Here is a 19,793-nt window from a genome sequence, read left to right as displayed (position 1 = left end):
CTCGCACCACTTTTTCAACCAAGCAGAAGTGAAACCAAAACTTATCGTGGCTTGTGCGTGCACATTTTCCCGCGCTTTGCTTCGGTTATGTGTAATTACTTTGAGTTTTGATTGATTTACTGGTCCAGGATTATGTCCATCCTTTTTGATTGGCCAAAGTAATTACGTTGGTTTTGGTTTTACGACACTCTATTGAAACTTGCTCTTAACTTTGATGAATAATTAATTAATTTTACAAGTTGTGTTGTTGTTATTGGTCTACAATTCAGAATGGAAAGACAAAAAAAGACCTGTTGCTGTACTTGAAGGCATACACGATGTAGGAGAAAGAAGTCTTGAGATTTCCTTGGTGGCTTTGAACAGCCACGCTATACATCTAAATCTGGTCAGTAAAGGGCTGTGGATTATTAAAATCATGAACAGGTGCAGGATCATATTTTATTAAGAAAAAACAGTCTATTATGTGTCTGTTTATCACAGATTATTATGCATGTAATTCTGTTAATGTTGTGGGTCCATTTAAAGCATTTACATTGTAGTTCTTTCATTTAAAGGTTTATTGGTGTTAATTTATTTAATACGTTGGAGATATGTGTATTTTTGAGCCACAAATGTTCTCGTTACTACACTGTATATTACCTAGAAAAACTTAAAATAATTCAAAAGGATTGCTCAGTGAGAGAATGGAAACTAGACCTTTTAGATATTTTTCCTCAAACATAAGTTGACTGAAATTAAAGTGACCAACTGTCGGTCGACTCAGTCATCAACAATCTTTGAAGTTCCTAATTATCATGTACTAGCACTCAGTGAAGGAACAGTTTGAAGTCTACATGTACACATTGTATATTGGTGATTCACTTTTGGATATTTGGTGGCTTTCAGAAATGTTTAAAGACTAATGGCTGATTCTTCGATAGACTTCAGTTGCCGCATTTTATGAAGAATTTTGAAGAGATGCATTGCGCTTCCTGCCAAGGCTCTTAACCGAAACTTTTTTCATGTTTTTCCTTGTCCGCCGACTAGTTGGCTGAATGCACTGGTCGTGTGTCAGCCAACACATCAGTTGCATGTTGATGATGTGTTATTGGAGTCAGTGGCAACTTGTTGAAAACCTGTTGTGAGCCACCCCAAGTCCCACAGAGATACATGATGGTATAATGGAGAAGATGGGGTAAAATTGATTCTTGGAATTAAATTCCCAATGAGTTGCCAAAGGAGCAAGCTTTAAGACTTCAAAGAAGTTAATTTACGCAATTTCTTCATCTCTCAAGTGTTCAACTAATGCTCATGTCAGCTTTTTGTAACTTCACTCGGGAGATTAAGAGATTTACTTGTGTTGAATAATGAAACTGGGATTTTGCAGGACAATTTTAGAAATGAAGTGTTGGAAACAAGACATCCACAGCCGCCAATAGTTGTTTGTTTCTATTCTCCACGAAGTTCCTACACACTCAACTACCTCAGTGGTTTCCATCGTTCCTATGATACTTATAGCAAAATGAGGATATCTCTCCGTTTTGGAATACTGAATATTGCCGATCATCCCCAAGGTATGCAGTGAATTTTCCATGCATGCAAATTGAAGAGATTTCAAAGAAAAAAGATACCAGTGTTCAATAAGATACAAGTTAAGGCGAATTTAAAGACCACAATCTTAGAGAAAACCATTGAGAAAACGAACCCTTTTAAACTATTTTTGTATTGATTTTAGCCAGTATCAGGGCCACCGAACGAGAATATAGTTCAAAACCACTTAATTATTGCATTGTTAAACGTATTTTAGTACTTAAAGGGTAGACATAAGCATATTTTATCCCCTAAAAATTTTTCATCTGTTCGGACTCCCTAGCTGAAAGTCTAGTGATCCGAAAATTATAGGGATCAAAACTTACCTTTTCGAAAATTGCAGCCAGAAAAAAGGCTCCCGAAGATTATTGGTGACTTTTTAGGGTAAAAATCCGTTAAAAAATGGGCAATTATACCATGTTTGAGATGTTCGAAAATCTTAGGACGGGCAGGCAAGCAAGGTATTTTACAACAAGTGCTCCGAAAATTCTAAATCTCAAATCGTCTTCCGTACAGTTCCGTACGTTGGGTGCCTCTGCAGTATCACATTGCTGCCAGTTGTCACTGAAGGTTAGGGTTAGGGCACTTATGTCCAGGATTGCATCTAATTAGATGCATGGTTAATTTTGACATCCAACATGAAGAGTCCCTTTAAGTCTAAGTATTTTGTTACCAATTTCGACAATAATATTAAGGTTATTGGTTAGCGTTATTTTTAGTTTAGGATAAAAGCGGCTGTTTATCTTTACTTGAGCAGTAGTATTTGGGGAACACTAGTCTTTGTGACATAAATTGTCTGTATATAGAGGTTTTGCACGGCAGCCATTTTGCATGGCAGGAGCAATGAAAATGTTTTGCAGTAGAAAGAACATGGGAAAAAGAATCTATATTGTTTCTGCCTTGCAAAACCTGTATACCCATTTTGGGTATACTCTCCCCTGCATGAGAGAAACAAACCTTTCAAATGTAAAGCAATCTTATAGTGTTGTCCTCAAGAGTCAGAATTAACTGAACGGGGTCTATTCCGAGACACACGGGTGATGTTGAAGTTGGGGAGAAGGGCAGGGGGACACTTATAAACTTAAATGGACGTACATTTAATTAGAGTCAATCCTGGACATAATTATTTAAGTTAGAGGTACTTGATGTCGTTTGGTTGTTGTTCTTTTTTGCGGGGGAGGGGGAGAGTAGGTGGATTGAATAGAAGATTGTTGATCCGTCTACATGGATAAGAGGGGCAAAATCATTCACATTTCCTCCCCAAGTCTGCTATCCTTTCAGTGCTCACTACTGAAAAATGAATTTGTTTGAAGCAGTCAAAAAATAAAAATAATGTGCCCATACTTTTTTCTTCTCATTATAGTGATTTCAAGATATGTAAATGCATCCAGCGTGTCTACTGTGCCATTCACAGTTGCTTTTTGGCAGGAGAGAGAAAAGACAACACAGAGTAAGAAGTCACGTAATTTATTGAGTTGATTTTTTTCCCAAGGTAATCATGGCAAAAAAATGCACTTAGCAGGAGCTTATCGAAAGGCACTTAAAATAATTAGATTTGGCTTCATTGCTGCTTCCATGTTTGTTAGAATTCCAAACGAAGTGTCACAGACAGTGAATCACCAGCTTTCAGGAACTGTGGTAGTGACAATACATGTAATAGCGGTTTGTTGCACATAAGGCTTAATTAACTGTTTACTAGATAATTTATAACCATGTATGTTGCGTTTTTTTCATCTGAACTGGCAGGAGGCACACCTCATACAGTTCGATGTAACAATTGTAAAGTAGGTTTAGCCGTTTACTAGATAATTTGTAGCAATGCATGTTGCATTTTTTCATCTGAACAGGCGGATCGCACACCTCATACAGTTCGATGTAACATGAAAATAAGGCTTAATTAACTGTTTACTAGATAATTTGGAACTATGTAAGTAGTTGTATGCACTCATTCAGACCTGATTTGACAGGTAGTCATCAAATGACATCATCAATCAAAAAACAAAAGAAGGGGGCGTGCATAAATTAGGGGCAAGTTGGGGCATGACGCAATGCGGTGTAACCCTAACCCTAACACGTGCAACATCACGTGCATCCCAGGTTGTCGCATAAATTAGGGTTAAGTTAATGAGATTCCAGTCATGTGTGAAGACGAGGGTTTTTTTTTCATCGATGAGAATGACAAACAAAGGAACGTAAGCCCAAAATATAGTTTCTTACGGAGCACGCGCACATGTCTAGTGCATAAAATAATGCTGTGTGTGCATATAATTTTATCGGTATGTGACTAGCCTTGTTTGGAGAGAGAGAGAGCTCTGTCCTGCTCTGGAGTTTAACTGTGAATAAGAGATGGCAACAAAGCAAAGACTAAGGAAAAGAAACCAATCACAACCACACCAGATGACCTCATCGGAAACCAATCAGAAACAACCATCACCTCATCGAGAGCCAATCAAAAGGCAAATAGGTCATTCAATGATTAGTTCTTCATGATGTCGCCGGCCCATCATACCTTGAGAGACAAACGTTTTGTGCTTATAAAGCGTCGCTCTAGCTCGCTTTTCCATTGAGACTATATGCATACATACATACATACATACTTAATTGCTGCTCCCCATAGGGCCTTTTCAGGGCCAATGAATCAATGAAACAACAGAACACAACAACAACAACTGTTAAGAATCCCAACTGGCCGGAGGCAAACCAGTTGGCTATTCACAAGTGCAGCTGGGAAGTTGAACTAGGGACTGCCAGGAACAAATTCAGTGAGTGGTCAGAGCGGGTCTTCAACCCGGGATCTCCGGATCTCAAGGCAAGCGCCCTAACCATTGGGCCACACTGCCTCCTATATCATGTCAGAGAAGAAAGAACAAGTCGTACCAATTCGAAAGCCCACTTGGCCATCCAGACCACCTTCCAAGAAGAAGCCAGAAGTCACACAAACATGTGGAGGAAACAACGCTATGACTATGGAGGAGATAAAGGAATTGCCACCCCTTTTCCCCATCCCACCAACACCTGCTGTGCAAGTCGTGGAGCAGACCTACGAAGAAGGGGAAGTGTGGGAGCCTAATGAGCCCACCACTATTGAACAACTCATGGGGCAGATCCCTGATGACCTGTCAGCAGAAGTTGATACGACATGTCCTTTTCATGGTTGTTTGTTGGAGCACCGAACGTCAGACAATGGTTTTAATTACGTGAAATGTCCTGAATACCCCTGTGCCTTCATTGCAAGCCAACAAGAAGTACACCAGTACTTTCAAGCGGTGGAGGAACAACGCTACCATCAGCTTGTGATTAACATCGACAAAATGCATTCTGAATGGCCAAAGATGCTGTGTTACTGCGATAAACCTTCCACTCTGAAAGAGCAAAACTGAGAGCAAAACTGAGAAGAACCCTGGACGCATGTATTTCAGCTGTCAGAGCCGCACATGCCCCTACTTCCAATGGTTGTACACTCCCTTCACCTTGGAGAAACTGAATCCGCCACTGCAACATCCTCAATACCCAGGCTTTAAACCACGCATGGTGGCTTGCCAACCAAAGAAGAAACAGAACATAGTGCCATTTTGACGTCACCCATACAAGCAGAGGGGAAGATTGTCGGAGAACATATCCCAAGCACCATCCGCCTTTCAAATGGCTTGTCGCATGGCCCAGCGCCTATGTGATGGATGTTTTTTTAAGACCGCATGAACTGTGCTCAATATTGGAAAAGTACTTTTTTAATTGGTTCAATGCTGTAATAAAAAGAGAATGCAACCATTTGATTGATGTAGTTGTCGTTGTGAGTGAGAGTGAGCAAATGTCGAAGCCGTGCGAGATCACCCTGATTACTGGGGGCGCTAAAGGCACCAATGCCTGGGCTATACGATAGGTGTGGCAATGTGGGATGCGAGTTATGTGCATTCTCCCTTACAACCACCCTATCACCCAAATGGATGGCAAAGGATGGCATCTCTGTGGTGGTCATGATTCCAAACTTGTTGATGCCAGGTTCTCATCCGGGGGTCTTGTCACTTAATGTACCGCACATAAATATGATCAAGTGTAACTCCTCGGACACAGAAGCGGATCACGCCTGTCAAGCTGCCAATAAATGGTTACAGCATACATACCCATTATCATCTTGTAAAGTCAACGGGTTATTGCGGCGCAATTATTGGATTATAAAGAAAGCTGATACTGTGTACGCATTTGAGAAATTTGCACAAAACAGTCAAGGATTAGAGTGTGTGGATAGTGGGATGGGGTGGGGCGTAGAGATGGCACGCCTGATGCACAAGCCCTTGTATCTGTACTCTATGACACATCATTGGTTCGAGTATGATGGTGTTGAGGACAGCTTTGAAGCCTGCTTTGAACCGATTGTGTCATTGATGGGTAAAACATGCGCCATCATTGGTACGCGAAACATGGAGGCTCATACAGACTCGTGGCGCAGTTTACAGAACATGTTTTCGATTCATTGGGGGAATAGAGCGCCAATGAAAAGCAAAATATACCATTCTGTGATTGGTTCCTAATGATGTCACCGGACCGTCATACCTTGAGGGACAAACATGAGGATGAGAAACGTTCATTTCTACAGTGAGGAGTCAAGAGCACTTTTTAAAAAAAGAAAAAAGACACGAGACTTTCTCGAAGGTATTCCTAGCACAAACTATGTGGATGAAGACGAAGTTACCTTGTGTTGCTCAGAGTTTCAAAGAATTCTTCGAGGTCAAAAGCAGCAGTTACACGAGCGCCATCTCCAAAGAAAGATTTGTCGCCTTCCAATGCATAAGGATATAATCGAAGCGTTCTGGAAAAGCTTGGGAGCGATTTTCAAAGCTTAATAGAGCAGAAGAATCTGATGCATGTCTAAAAGCAGCCATATTATCGGTCAACAAAAATGATATTTTGAAATCTTGGCATGAAGAATGTATGATGATGTTTCCTCCGGTAGAACAACACCAAATGGTACCCTTTCATGATCGATGGGTGCAAAGACAGATTAAGGAGAAAGACAATATTGAGAAGCTGAAACAAAGATTGATTGCTCCAAGTGCGTCATTGGATGGTTCCATTCAACCAATCAATGTCCAGATCCATGTATAAAAAAACTCATCGTTTCACCAAAACGCCAGTTGACAGCGACAGGGATAGAAACAGACCATGAATGACACATTGAGTTTAGAGGAGGCCCGTCAGACAAGGCAAATAAAGCATCGTCAAGCCTTTTGACATTGAACAGGCATTGAAAGAAAAAGTCAAGGAATTGAAATCTGTGGATGATTCCATGAAAGTCAACACCAAACAGTGCAGAACCTGGATAAGCGTCGCCACCATCTCGAAAAGTCTATCATTAAACATACCACATGATGGGCCACCATCAAACAGAAGGAGGAAATGGTGCAAAAACGCATAGAAGAAGATGGAGAGGAAGATATAAAGGAGATAGATAATCGCGTTTTGGAAATGAGACGAGAACTGAACGGTCTGAAACGTTTAAATCAGAGTTACCAAGCATTGTACGAGGCCAAATGTCGTAAAGAGATCCTGTGGTACTCGTGGTTGAGCGACGTGTTAGACTTGTTGTTGTGTGAACTGTGCACGGAAGAGAAAAGTGAATGCTACGTGGAAGGCACGCCCGAAGAGATTCTTTGTTGGAAACCATCCAGTTGTAACATGGGGGGTTGCAAAACTGTGTTTCATTTTACAAGATAAATAAGATGTTGATGTAAAACTGTGAAGTTAGTGTTTTACAAGATAAATAAAATGTTGATGTAAAACTGTGAAGTGGTTAGTGTCATGAAACTGTCACAACGTACGAGTTCCCCGGGTAGCCAGGTAGTTTGGGCGGGGTCCAAGCTTTTGCCAAAGCACATTGGTTAAAAAGGCGAGAGGCCCAAAACCTACTGCAAGGGGTCTTAAGCTACACGTTACACCGTCCCCGCCGAAAACATTTTCCTACATTACCCACCTTAGTGTTTAACATCGATGAACAATGGGTTGCCAATTTGATTGAATTGCAAGGGTTAGCACGTTGGAACAAAGGAAACCTGTATGCCTTAAAGGTAGTGGATGTGTTGTGCAAATATGCTTGGGTCGAACCCTTGAAGAACAAGACAGGGGTAGCGGTCACACAGGCCATGCAAACCATCTTGACACGAGCCGGGCGCACACCGCAAAAAATGCAGACGGATGTGGGCAAAGATTTTTACAATCGCATGTTCCAGACTTTGATGAAAATGCACGGCATTTATCATTTTAGCACGCATGGGGACGCTAAAGCCGCCCTAGTGGAACGGTTCAATCGCACCTTGAAAGAGAAACTGTACTGGTACTTGACAGCCAAGAACACATGGGCATTTTTACAGGTCTTGCAGAGTATCGTGCAGGGATACAACGCTGCCGTGTATCAGAGCATTTGCATAGCTCCAAGAGACGTAACTGACGTCAACGAGGCCCAAGTATGGCACCGTCTTTACAACAAACGATTCCTAGCTACGAAAAAGAACAAACAGTCGCTTTTGGTAAAAGGGACACGGGTGCGTTTGAACAAGAAACATCGACCATTTCAAAAAGGGTATTTGCCCTGGTGGACAGAAGAGGTTTTTGTGATCCGCCAGGTTGTGCCAGGGGTAGTATCCACCTACAAAGTACAAGAATGGAATGGGACTCCGGTGGAAGGTGACCATACCAGATGACGGACTCTTTCGCATAGAAAAGGTTTTACAACGCCAAGGAAAGCAGGTCAAAGTGAGTTGGCGACGATGGTCTGATAAATACGACAGTTGGATCGATGTGAAGACCATTCGCAAGTGGAAAGGGTGAGGGAACCATGGGTGATTTCTATGTGACCTTACCTAGTGATCCCTCACCTGAATTTCCAGATAACTCACCATCCAGTTTTAAGGTCCGGCTGCCCCAGCGACTGACGTTGCTAGGGCAGGGTTGGCGAGTTGCCTTGAGCAGTATGTCCGTGCCTGACACTTGCGGCAACCTCTACTATCTGGTACCAAAATACGATTTTCTGTTTTACACAACGCTAATGAGGTCTGGGGCTAGATTAGACATGCAAGTCAACATGATGAATTTCGATCAATTCAAGTGGGTGGTGGATGACGAAGTTGACTGAACGCCTGCTGGAGCATAATGACATATTAGGAGAGTCCGATTCAGACCAAGACAGTGTCGTGGTCATTTCCTCTTGTATAAAATGGCTTGGATAGAGTTTGCTCGTTTCAAATGATACAATGTGGTCTCTGTGTGTGTTGTTGTGCGATACTTGGCACTGCTGGTGATGGAGCCGCAAGGTGAGCTCCTTGCGTGTTTGTTGCCCTACAGAGCTCTTAGACACTATGGAGCAATGGCCCTCAGAGGGTATTGTCCCACAAGACCTATGGGTCAGTTTGTCGCCTATCAATGTAGGGTGCGTGATTGTGTTCTTGCTATGGTTAAATCGGTGGCCTTGCCCACACCATCAATGGGCCCATATATCAAGCCGTGCTCCCTTCCAAATTATCTCAGACTAACTTGACCACCAACAGGGACACCGAATCCATCATGCCGCGATTGGTAGTCCGTTCCATTCCTAGATGCGAACAGCAATTGTGGAGGTGGGGACAGCATGGTGGGTGGATTTCCAATCACGTATTACCACCAACAACAACCTTGGACTACAATCTGTTCCATCAGTGGACGACACAGATAAAACCCAGACGGCTTTGATAAACAACCCACAAACAACGTTGACGTTCGTCGTGAGCAAGTCGTTGAATTTCTGGGCTTTGCAAGCGCAAGATGTGGCTATTCAAGGGTCTCAATGGGTGGGTTACTCCCGCTCAACAATAGCAGTATTACCCCCTTGGAATTCACTGTTTCCGAATTGAAAGATTTTGTCGATTTGAATCAAAGTTATTTAACCTTTGACATGAGACTACCTACCGGTGCTAACAATGCTGGTTTGTATGCGGACGGGCAAGTCACGGCAGCTGAAGCAAATCAATCAGGAGACGATTACACCAAGTACGTTTACCTGGTCAATAATGTGGCGCACACCATTATCCAGCAATTTGACATGCAATTGATTGGTACATTAATGACCAAACAGACGGGCATGTATGCCTACCGACCCTTTGGTGAAACCTTGCTGAATTACACACCCAGTGAAGGTGAAACATTGCTGGCCCCACAAGGTTGGGTGAATTATTTGAATGTGAATGCTTCCCTGCAAGCCACCAATGCTGTGAATGATGACCGCCCCCTTTATCCTGGTGTGTTTGCTACTGGAGAGACAAATCCCTTGAAAGTGTTAACTTCCAAGTTTTTGGAGAACGGCCATCCGTTCTCCAAAAACTTGGAAGTTAATGCGGCTGGTCATGAAACCACATTTGGAAGCTTTTCATACCAGAACCGTGTTAGTTCCTGGTATTGAAATCAAGCTGCGAATCACCTTTAACAGTCCCGAGTTCTTTTGTTTTGGTGCAAGGATGACAGACAAAAAGTACCCAACCTTGGGTCCAAATGATATCCAAGCCAAATTTTATCTCTGTAGGCTGACCTTAAACCCCACCATTTGTGCTGCACTGACTAAACGAAGGCATAACAAAGGCATGTGGGCTCGGTACCTTACCATGTACATGGATGTTCGGACATTCACCTTGGACGGGGAGAGTACCATTTTTAAGAAAACATCTGTTTCAAGGCCACGTACCGGATCGTCTAATGGTGGGATTACTGGACAGTCGCACCTACAGCGGAAATTTAGATCATTACCCATTTGCCTTCCAAAAGTTTGGGGTGACCCGCATTCGTCAAATCATATGCGTTGAGAAATATCCGTACAAAACCTTGGAACTCAATCAGAATGATAACAAGAAAGATTTGTGGGGCTACCATCGCTTCCTGCAAGCCAGCTGTGCTCTGCGTAAACACCAAGAAAGTTTGCTGAAACCAGGGGATTGGGGCCACAACAAGAATTGCACGCTGTACCTGTTTAATAATGTCACAGGAGGAGATGCGGATAACCCCTTGCGAAACCCACAACAGCAAGGTGATGTCACCCTGGAGATCAATTTTGGGGCTAATCCTGGTCAAAATCTGATGGTGGTGGTATGGGGCGAGTTTGAAAGCGTGATGGATATCAGTGGCATGGGCGTGGTGAATTACGACATTTAAAAATTCAGACCTTTCTGAATACAACCACTTGCATTACCTGTGTAACAGTATCATCAAGCACTGCTACAACAAACATCGATGGAACTAGTACCCTTAAGTGACCGACAGTTAACAGCATTGGCAAAACGCGACCCAGTATTGAGACGCATGTTTTGGGGTGTGTACCCTGAAGATCAATTACCACCACTCTGCCAAACGGCTGGGAGACAGACGCATAGGGCTGTGATTTTCAACACAGACCCTAAAGGACAACCTGGACGTCATTTGTTGGGTTTGTGGACTTCGGGAGATACCTGCGAGATCCTCAACAGTTATATGCTTCCTATGGATACGTACGGAGTACTCATGTCTTGGAATGGATCTGGCGCTATTTTCCCGTCATCCACCACAACAAGCGAAGCTTACAAAGTTTGAACAGCCGCTCTTGCATGCATTACGCTTTATTGTTTTTGCAAGCACGGTGTCGAGGCAAGAGCATGCATGAATTCATGGATGATTTTTCTTTACATGATTTAGTAGCCAACGATCACCAAGGAGGCCATCGCATCCTAGTACAGTTACCCCCATCACTTCAAACGGATATTGTGGACGGGGTAGAAAATAGTCAGGCGTGTTGTTCTTGGGGCGAAGCTATGTATCATTGAAATAAATTGCTAATAATAAAAATGAAAATAAAAAAACCGTGTCGTTGTCATTGTTCTTTTTAAAAAAGACCCCACTTTACATACCTATCATTTTACATCATGCCTGCAACACGAACACGTCAAAAACGCGTTCCTCGCCATAAAACATGGGTTACTCAAACGAGGCGGGAACCAAACCCTAGAAGGAGGTATTTTTCCATTATTCGCGTTAGCCCTTCCTGCATTGACTGCCGCTGGTAAAGCAGCCGCCTATGGGGGTGTGAGTGGTGCGGCAGGGTACGGTATAAAAAAGGCTTTGGATAAAAGACGGTGAAACGTGGGGGAGAGGATCAGATAGGAGGCAGTTCACCATGGTAATCATTCTCCATATTGGCCCAGGTATTGAAAAAATGAGGAAAGTAACCTTTTTTAAAGTGATCAGGGTCAAGTCCAAATGTTTTTGTGAAAGAAGAGAGAGATCCGGGTATAAACGACATGGAGTCAATAAAACGAATGTAGCCTCCCAGATAAGTCAGTTCCAGTACTTTAATGCTATTGCGAACCTGCTTTAACCCTTGTTTGCGATGGTGCAATGCGTCGACGATGAAATAGGAATTGTACCCTTTAAAATTATGGACCAAGACTGTGATTTGTTGGGTTTCCTCTTCCGTCAAGACCTATGACCACTCAAAGAAATGATCAACGCATTAGGGTCCGCAAGAGATTTTGGGGTCGGTATTTTCTGCGGACATTCCTACGACTAAGTTGGCAATATGTTTCCCAGTGACCGGCATGGCTCCTACGTCAAAATCACTAAAAGGGGTTCCTTATACTCGTCTGATTCTACTTGGTTTTCCGTCTCTGTATGGGATCGAAGGGTTCATAACCCCACTGAGGCGTCTCCTCCTTGTTGATGCCGCCATTTTTTTCGCTTGGCCAGTTGCACTGCTCGTTTCTCTTCCCGGATTTCATCAGGGTCCTTGGCCTTCTGAATGTAGCATTGATGAGTGTTAAGGTCCACTTGTTCACGACACGAGGGACATTCACCCCGACCGCAGCAATGATCACCTTTTTCTTTCCTTCCCACGAGGAGTTTTCGGCAATGGGCGCATTTCCGTCGCGCTTGACAGATGGATGGTTTTTCAGGACCGCTAGGTTTCCCATCTTGTGCTTTGCTACTATGGAGTTCCAGACAGGAGGGTCCATAGAAGACAGCTATTGGAACAGCTGGAAGCCAACTGTTTAGTTTTGTATGCCTCATGGTAATCAGAGCATGTTTCTTGACAGCAGGCAGGGCAGTGAATTCCAGTCGGATTAGGACATGCATGTTGCCCCAAATGGTCATACGGATGTAAATAACGCCCGCAGAAATAACTGGCACTAAAAAAGCCTGGTAAGGAAGTGAGGGTATCGTAATTCCTGTTTTATTGAGGATCGCCAATTGTTTCTTGCCTTTGCCAAACGCAAAACATATTTTTGAAATAGGGAGGGGACGAGGGAAAACCGAGCCGGGTTTCACATTGGCTTCTGTATGTAAAGCAATAGCCTCATTTCATTGGATGGTGAAGCCTCGCTGGAAACTACGCCAGTTAGGATGGTTGTCCACGACAGCTTTCGCTGTAACGATGGCCCGATCACAGCACAAATTCTGTTCATTCCTTGGGACATTTTTTCTTCAAGCGGAACTTCGTTGAGGCTTTGGTGACAGGGCTTATAATCTCTACCATGTCCCCCACCCTGTGGACTGGCACGCATGTGAACAAATTCTAATTGAAAGGTATCGTTCAGTTCAAATTGTTTATTGGAGTTTAGCATGCCACTCATTACATTCATGAATTCATCGACCCGTCTAATATCATTACGCCACTCTCCTGCTTGAAATCGCACGCTGTGAAAATTATTATCGAGCCAATTGGAACTTAAACGAAAAGAAATACGATAATTAATCAGGAATATCCAGTAAGCGTTCCAATGCCCGGCGTAATCCGTGGGTCAGTGCATGGGTTAAATTCTGCCCTTGCAATATTGTCCCAATCTGCTGGACTCTAGTTTCCAAGATACGTTCATGGACCCTCATTCCAACAAACAGATTGAAGCTATAAACCAGAAAAGAAGCTATTGCACGAAAGAAATCCAGTGACGCAAGATCAGCAAACGTGTTTTTGCAGAATGGTAGGTGTTGTTCTTTTATACAAACTCTGGAAAATGGATTTACATGTATCTAAGGTGGTGATGTTAAAGACTAATTCTGATGATTATAAAAACGTTTTCATTCTTATGACTTCTTTGATATGGATTCGCTACATGATTTGTCTGAGAGACTCTTAAAAATATATTTGGCGGTGTTGAAGGGTTTAATTTCCATGTTTCTTTGTTGATTGATTGATTTTTTATGGGCAGAGTGGCAACTGAGGGACGAAAGGACAGAGTTACAGAAAAGGACAGAGTTAAATCATTCCTCTTCGACACAGCACAAGAACGTTTGGCTCAAATACGTGCGAATCGCGCAATTTATACACGTCCCCTTCTTTTGTTCTTTGATTGATGACGTCATTTGATGACTACCTGTCAAATCCGGTCTGAATGAGCGCATACAACTACTTATGTATGTTGCGTTTTTTCATCTGAACTGGTGGGTGGCGCACCTCATACAGTTCGATGTAACATGAAATGTCACTAGGTTTAACCATTTACTAGATAATTTGTTGCAATGTATGTTGCGTTTTTTCATGTGAACTGACGGGTGGCACACCTCATACAGTTCGATGTAACATGAAAAGAAGGCTTGATTAACAGTTCACTAAATAATTTGCAACAATTAATGTTGCGTTTTTTTTTTCATCTGAAGTGGAAAAGGCTGCACAGTTAGAATGCATAAAGCCACCTAAGAAAGAGCCACCAAAAGTTAGAGAGTTTGCCAGGTTCGCTGGAAAATTCCTCTGTTTTGGTCTCTCTTGTTAGAGTTTTCACATGTGTGGATAATTCTCTTCCAAATTCGATTCCTTGAATTATTTGGCCATCATTCAGTAAACATTAGTTTAGCAATCCTAGTACGTCCTACTAGCATTCCTTTGAGGTACTTACAGTTAGACCTTCGTGCTTCCTCTCATGGTGCAACACGTGTTTGTACAGTAACGCTTCATCAGCTGTTACAGTGAGTGCTTGTGGTTATGTATGTTCTTGAAGGTGACATAGCTGTTGTTCAATTTGCATGCCATCATGTTTTGATAAAGCGCATTTGTTGCACCCTGCACAGGAGAAACAGGTCAACTTATGCAATTTCCTTTACACCTAATGCCGGTGCAGTTACCGTGGAACAAACATCGCTATGACGTAATTAGTATGATAAACATTGATTAAATGGTCAATTTAAATCAACTCTGAGTAAATACCTGGAAGTGTGCCATCGAGGTTTCCATGTGATGATATTTTCACACTCTGTCCAAATGTGGAGACTTGTTTGTGATTATTATTTTGGCTAACAATATTCTCGGTCTTTTTTTCTAATTTGTTTTTTACTTTTTTATCAAACAGGATTTTTTATTAAACAGCAAGTATTTGATAGAGGAATTCCAACACCTTTGCTGCTTTACAAGTTTTTAAAGCAGTTGTCTGTTAACTTGTTATCAACTGTGTTTTCAATGGATGATGGTGTCGATGATGAGATCTATAATCCATGGAAAGAGAGCAGTGACTCTAAGGTGTGTTATATCTTGTGCTGCAAAGAGTGTAATCTGATTGGCCAGTTATGCAAACTCTTTGTGTCCATGGATGCATGCTGCTCGCGAGAGAGCTGGCGAAAGCTGATGGACAATCCATTGCTCTCAGAATTATATACCCATTTTTGCAAAAACGAAAAATTGTCGCTTGATCGTATTTTAACCGGAGTTTCTTTAGCTTTCAAATTTTGTTAAAAATGAAACTGTAAGTGTGCAGCGTGTAACCTGCTATCGAGTCATGGATTCACTTGGGAGGTTTGCTAAGTAATCAAGAAGCTAGAGCCGCTGAAGGCGATTTAAGGGGCCATGTCAAAACGCAAAATGATGGACATGTAATTTCATGACACCCAAAATGCCCAAAAGGTAAAGCGTTGCAATAAGCACTTAAATCTGTTTAACAACATAAAAGAAATACAACAAAAGGAAAGAGAAGCATGGATGGACACAAATGGACAGGATTCAAACCGATTGCATTTGGGTAATCTTGAAAAAAGTCGGCTTGATGTTTTCAAGTTTATGGCAAATCGCCTGGATAAAGGTCGTTTTTTTTTCTCAGAATCATCTTGTTTGTGATGTAACGATAATTTTACCAGATGAGTAAAGGAATTTCACATTTATTCACCATTTTTGAGTTTTAAACTCGTGATTAACTACATATTTCCCCTAAACACCCTAAAATAACGTGACATTGTTCCTTTAAGCAACCTCTTGAATGTATTCGTATCCGGTTACAAGCATGTTTATGATTTCTTAATTTTCAAACAAATCATAACTTTAACATACAATAAATCCTGTATAATGTGGTTTACAATCAACAGGACAAGGTGTTCCGGCATTTCTTTTTTATCAATATGCGGTTTGGTTTCTTTAATTTACCTTACGATACGTTATTCTGTACTAAAACAAAGTCTTCCTCGCAAGTTGAACTCATTCTCAATTCGCCCTCAAAGGTACAAACAAGATACATCATGATTTTCATTGTGCTTATTTCCTTTCTTGAATGATGTTAAAGAGGGGTATTCAGGGGTTCATCAGTCCTTTCAGGGAACAAATGAGCCCAACAAATTGACCTGCTCCCAACTGAGTGGCTTCAAAGCTCAGTTTGTCGAGCATTGCACCAGCATCGCAGAGGGTCATGGGTTCGAATCCCATTTAAGCCGCCTGAATTTTTCAGGTGTCGAAAAGAGACAATTGCTTATATTGTTCACATAAGTGTGAGGATCTCTTCAAGGAGGCAGTGTGGCCCAGTGGTTAGGGCGCTTGCCTTGAGATCCGGAGATCCCGGGTTCAAGACCCTGTTTCTGGTAGTCCCTGGTTCAACTTCCTAGCTGCACTTGTAAATAGCCAACTGGTTTGCCTCCGGCCAGTTGGGATTCTTAACAGTTGTAATTGTTGTCTTCTGTTGTTTCGTTGATTGTGTTTCATTGGCCCTGAAAAGCCCCTATGGGCAGCGGTCAATTAAGTATGTATGTATGTAATCTTTTGAAGGGGTATTCTTGTAGGTAAACGGTCAAGTAAGACAAGAGGCTTTCTAAAAGAGAAGACGCAAAACAAAACCTTGCCTTTTAATTAATCCTCCAAAAGTGTACACATTGTCCCACGTGAATGGATGTAGATGTTGTTTACACTTTCACCCCTGATCCCTAAATGAGATCGTCTGTTGTTGAAATGGTCTGTTGTTAAACAGAGTAAAATTTGTAAGACAGTGTGACTTCTTGGGGGAAAGCTACATGTAGTAATGTGCATGTCAAATGCAAGGAAAGTCTATGCACAACGCAAAATTTTGAATTGAAGTCGTCCTCACAACAATTTGCTGACGTTTCAGTGTGCTAAAAGTATCAACTTGTTTCCAAAAACAAGGAGTAAAAGGCAGTTTGAGGTAGCAAGCAGAGACCAAAGCTGTAAATTGAGCTTATCGTGTTATGGCCTGAAAGAAAGATTGATACATACACTGTGTTAAATTAGCTAAGTTGGTTTGATTATTGTTTCAGAGTTAGGGGAACTGTTCCACCCATTTGGCTGTACCAATGATAGGTGTAAAAGCCAAAGTATGGTTAAGGCCCCTTAAGGGGTGGGGTGTGTGTTTGTGTGTGTGCGTGGGGGGGGGGGGGGGGGAAGGCAGTCACGTCTTCTTTTTTGTGTTGATGTCACGACAGCTAAAACAAGTTTGTGCGGATTTACTTATTTCTCAGTATTGCCTTGTCGATATCTGTGAGCTAAGTTAATGGTGTGGCCTTTAATTGTGTATACAGACAAAGCATTAAATGTTACAGCCCTTTCTTGCATTTCTCCTGTTGCTGTCAAGGTTTTGACCGTAGTCAGGTCCTTTTATGCTCCACAGAAAGTCTTGTTTAAACGGTTTTTAGGTTTCTATTTCTTGTCTGCTCCCTCACTTCCTGCCACAGGACTAATTTAACGTGAACTCTGAAATGCACAGAACTTTACGACTGATTGCTGAAGCAAACTAGTGGAGCTGCTTTATGTGATGAAAGTGCTTCCCAAAGCTTGCTGTTTATGCAGGAGAAACTGACGTTAAATTATATTACTTAACACGTACAAAGCAAAAAGCCTCTATGACATTTCTTCGCAAATGGTGCAATTGAGACTGATGACGAGGCATTTAGTTCTTTGGAGATGTTTTCATTATGTTTAGGACACAGAAAGAATTATTTCACCAGATATTAACAACATGAATGTTACCAACATGGATCTCTCCCACTAACAGAACATCAGATGAATGATTTTGTTCATCAGTGGAAAACCCCTCGGGTCAGGTGGAATGGGGGGGGGGGGGGGGGAAATTGCAATGGGTTAACAGTATGAATGTCAACTTGAAAGCCTCCCCCTCCCCCCTTAAACTCACACAGATTGATTTCTTTTACTCATCAATGGGAAGCCCGCTAGAGACAAAAGAGTTAACATCTGGAACGTCCAATCGAGTACTTTATTCTCTTTGATGACCACTGTAAGTGGTGTTTCGTCCATTGAGGACTCCAACACACCACCCTCTGATGCTGAAGTCGATGTCATACCTACTGAATAAGTTGACAGTTCAAGTAAACTCAGGCGATCACTTTGTTACATGTTTGCGATTCCACCAGAACGTCTGTTATCTGCAAGTGGAGGATGAGACATGTGCTGTGGATGCTGAGAACCAAACTCTGATAGAAACAGCAGAGTTTGGGCAGAAAGCTCTTGTATATGGACCAGACGTGCCACCTGATTGGTGGAAAATTAAGGTGGGTGGCCTATATTGTATTGTCAGAAATGATTTTCCTCGAATTATTTTCATGGGTAGCTCAGCTTATTGTTATCTTTGACTTTCATGTAGTAGTAGTAGTAGTAGTAGTAGTAGTAGTAGTAGTAGTAGTAGTAGTAGTAGTAGTAGTAGTAGTAGTAGTAGTAGTAGCGGTAGCGGTAGCGGTAGCGGTAGTGGTAGTGGTTGTTGTTGATTTACCCACGTTACACGAATGAGTCATAGACTCGTTTAAACGTGAACGTGCCAAATACAGAAGCAAGTAAGAACCAAAAGAAATAATAATAATAATTACGGGTTATTTGCAAAGTTCAATTCTAAAGACCTGGAGAGACAATAATAATAACGTCAAAAAACACAAAGTTGACAGCTGTATTTTACCCCTGTCAACAAATTAAGCTAGTTTAAAAATCCTTTAAAGATGTTGCGAGAAAGATCCCTCCTAACGTAGTCCGGTAGATTATTCCCAAGACGTGAAGTCACATTTTGGTAGGTTCAATATTGTCTGTTCTTTAATCTTCCCCAAGATGTACTCTTGGTTTTCCCCTCATTGAACGACAACATTTGATTTGATTTGCGTTGATGTAATTTGATTTGTGAAAAAAAGCTGTAGGTTAAAAAACTTCCAGTTATTCTACCCTTTTTAAAGGAAGCTCATTTTTGATACTCTGTCCTCTGACTGTTATTGTCAATTATTCTTTTGTTGTGAATTGCCTGAAATAGGTCGCGGATCGTGCAACATTCAAGCCAAAGAAATTTCAATTCAGTTATGTAACCGACAAGACTTGGTCATCATTAATAGAGCAATCATCAATTGGACCAGTGAAATCATATTCCTCCTTAACAACGAAACACCCATCTCAATTTTTTTCGGTAGCACTGGTAAGTGTGGAGACAGTTGTGTTTTTGTGTATGGAGGAGACAGAGGATGAAATCCCGGTTAACAAATCAAAAGCCGATGTTTTTATCAAAGTTGACTCGGGGATTCTCAGCTAAACAATCTGAATGCTCCTTTGCATGAGTCGATTCCAACTTTGGGTTCTTTACCACTAAGGTATAGGAGACTCGTGGGAGCCACCCTGCGTGCAGAGCCTCTCTAAAACAAACCAAATGGCTAGCAAGAGACTGAGGCTCTGCAGAAATCATGTTAAGTCTTTTAAGTCGCCGCAGCCCAAATTTCTGGGCTAGTCACTCCCGTCAAACCTGTTTAGGCAGCGCGTGCATCATATTTTTGACAAGGCGAAGGTCAAAATCGAGCTTTCAGTACGAAAATCGATATGGCGTCTAGGAGTGCGATCGAGCCTTGGCCTGGGTTTGAAACTGTCTCCAAGCAACGGCTTGCACATACTCAATAAAGACTTAACACGATTTCTGCAGAGTCCTTTCTCGTCGAGTTAAGAAAGGCTCTGCTGGCACGGGCATCAAATTAGGTCACAATATCATTTCTGAAATTGTCGG

The 19,793-nt window shown here is 42.0% G+C and overlaps 1 protein-coding gene across 1 annotated transcript in view; it reads left to right on the top strand.

Moving 5' to 3' along the window:
* Positions 1–19,793, top strand: part of LOC137973954 (uncharacterized) — a 57,412-nt gene that overhangs the window by 25,614 nt on the left and 12,005 nt on the right. Inside the window, exons 8-13 of the mRNA XM_068820862.1 lie at positions 270–385; positions 1,367–1,553; positions 2,933–3,019; positions 14,895–15,061; positions 18,181–18,318; positions 19,059–19,217. Of these exons, the coding sequence (XP_068676963.1) occupies positions 270–385; positions 1,367–1,553; positions 2,933–3,019; positions 14,895–15,061; positions 18,181–18,318; positions 19,059–19,217 (854 nt within the window). The remainder of the gene's footprint in view (positions 1–269; positions 386–1,366; positions 1,554–2,932; positions 3,020–14,894; positions 15,062–18,180; positions 18,319–19,058; positions 19,218–19,793) is intronic.

The sequence above is a fragment of the Montipora foliosa genome, chromosome 10, assembly GCF_036669935.1.
Source record: "Montipora foliosa isolate CH-2021 chromosome 10, ASM3666993v2, whole genome shotgun sequence".
In the NCBI taxonomy this organism is placed as follows: Eukaryota; Metazoa; Cnidaria; class Anthozoa; order Scleractinia; family Acroporidae; genus Montipora; species Montipora foliosa.
Note: the sequence above shows the minus strand (reverse complement) of the source record. Positions and strands in the feature narration are given on the sequence as shown.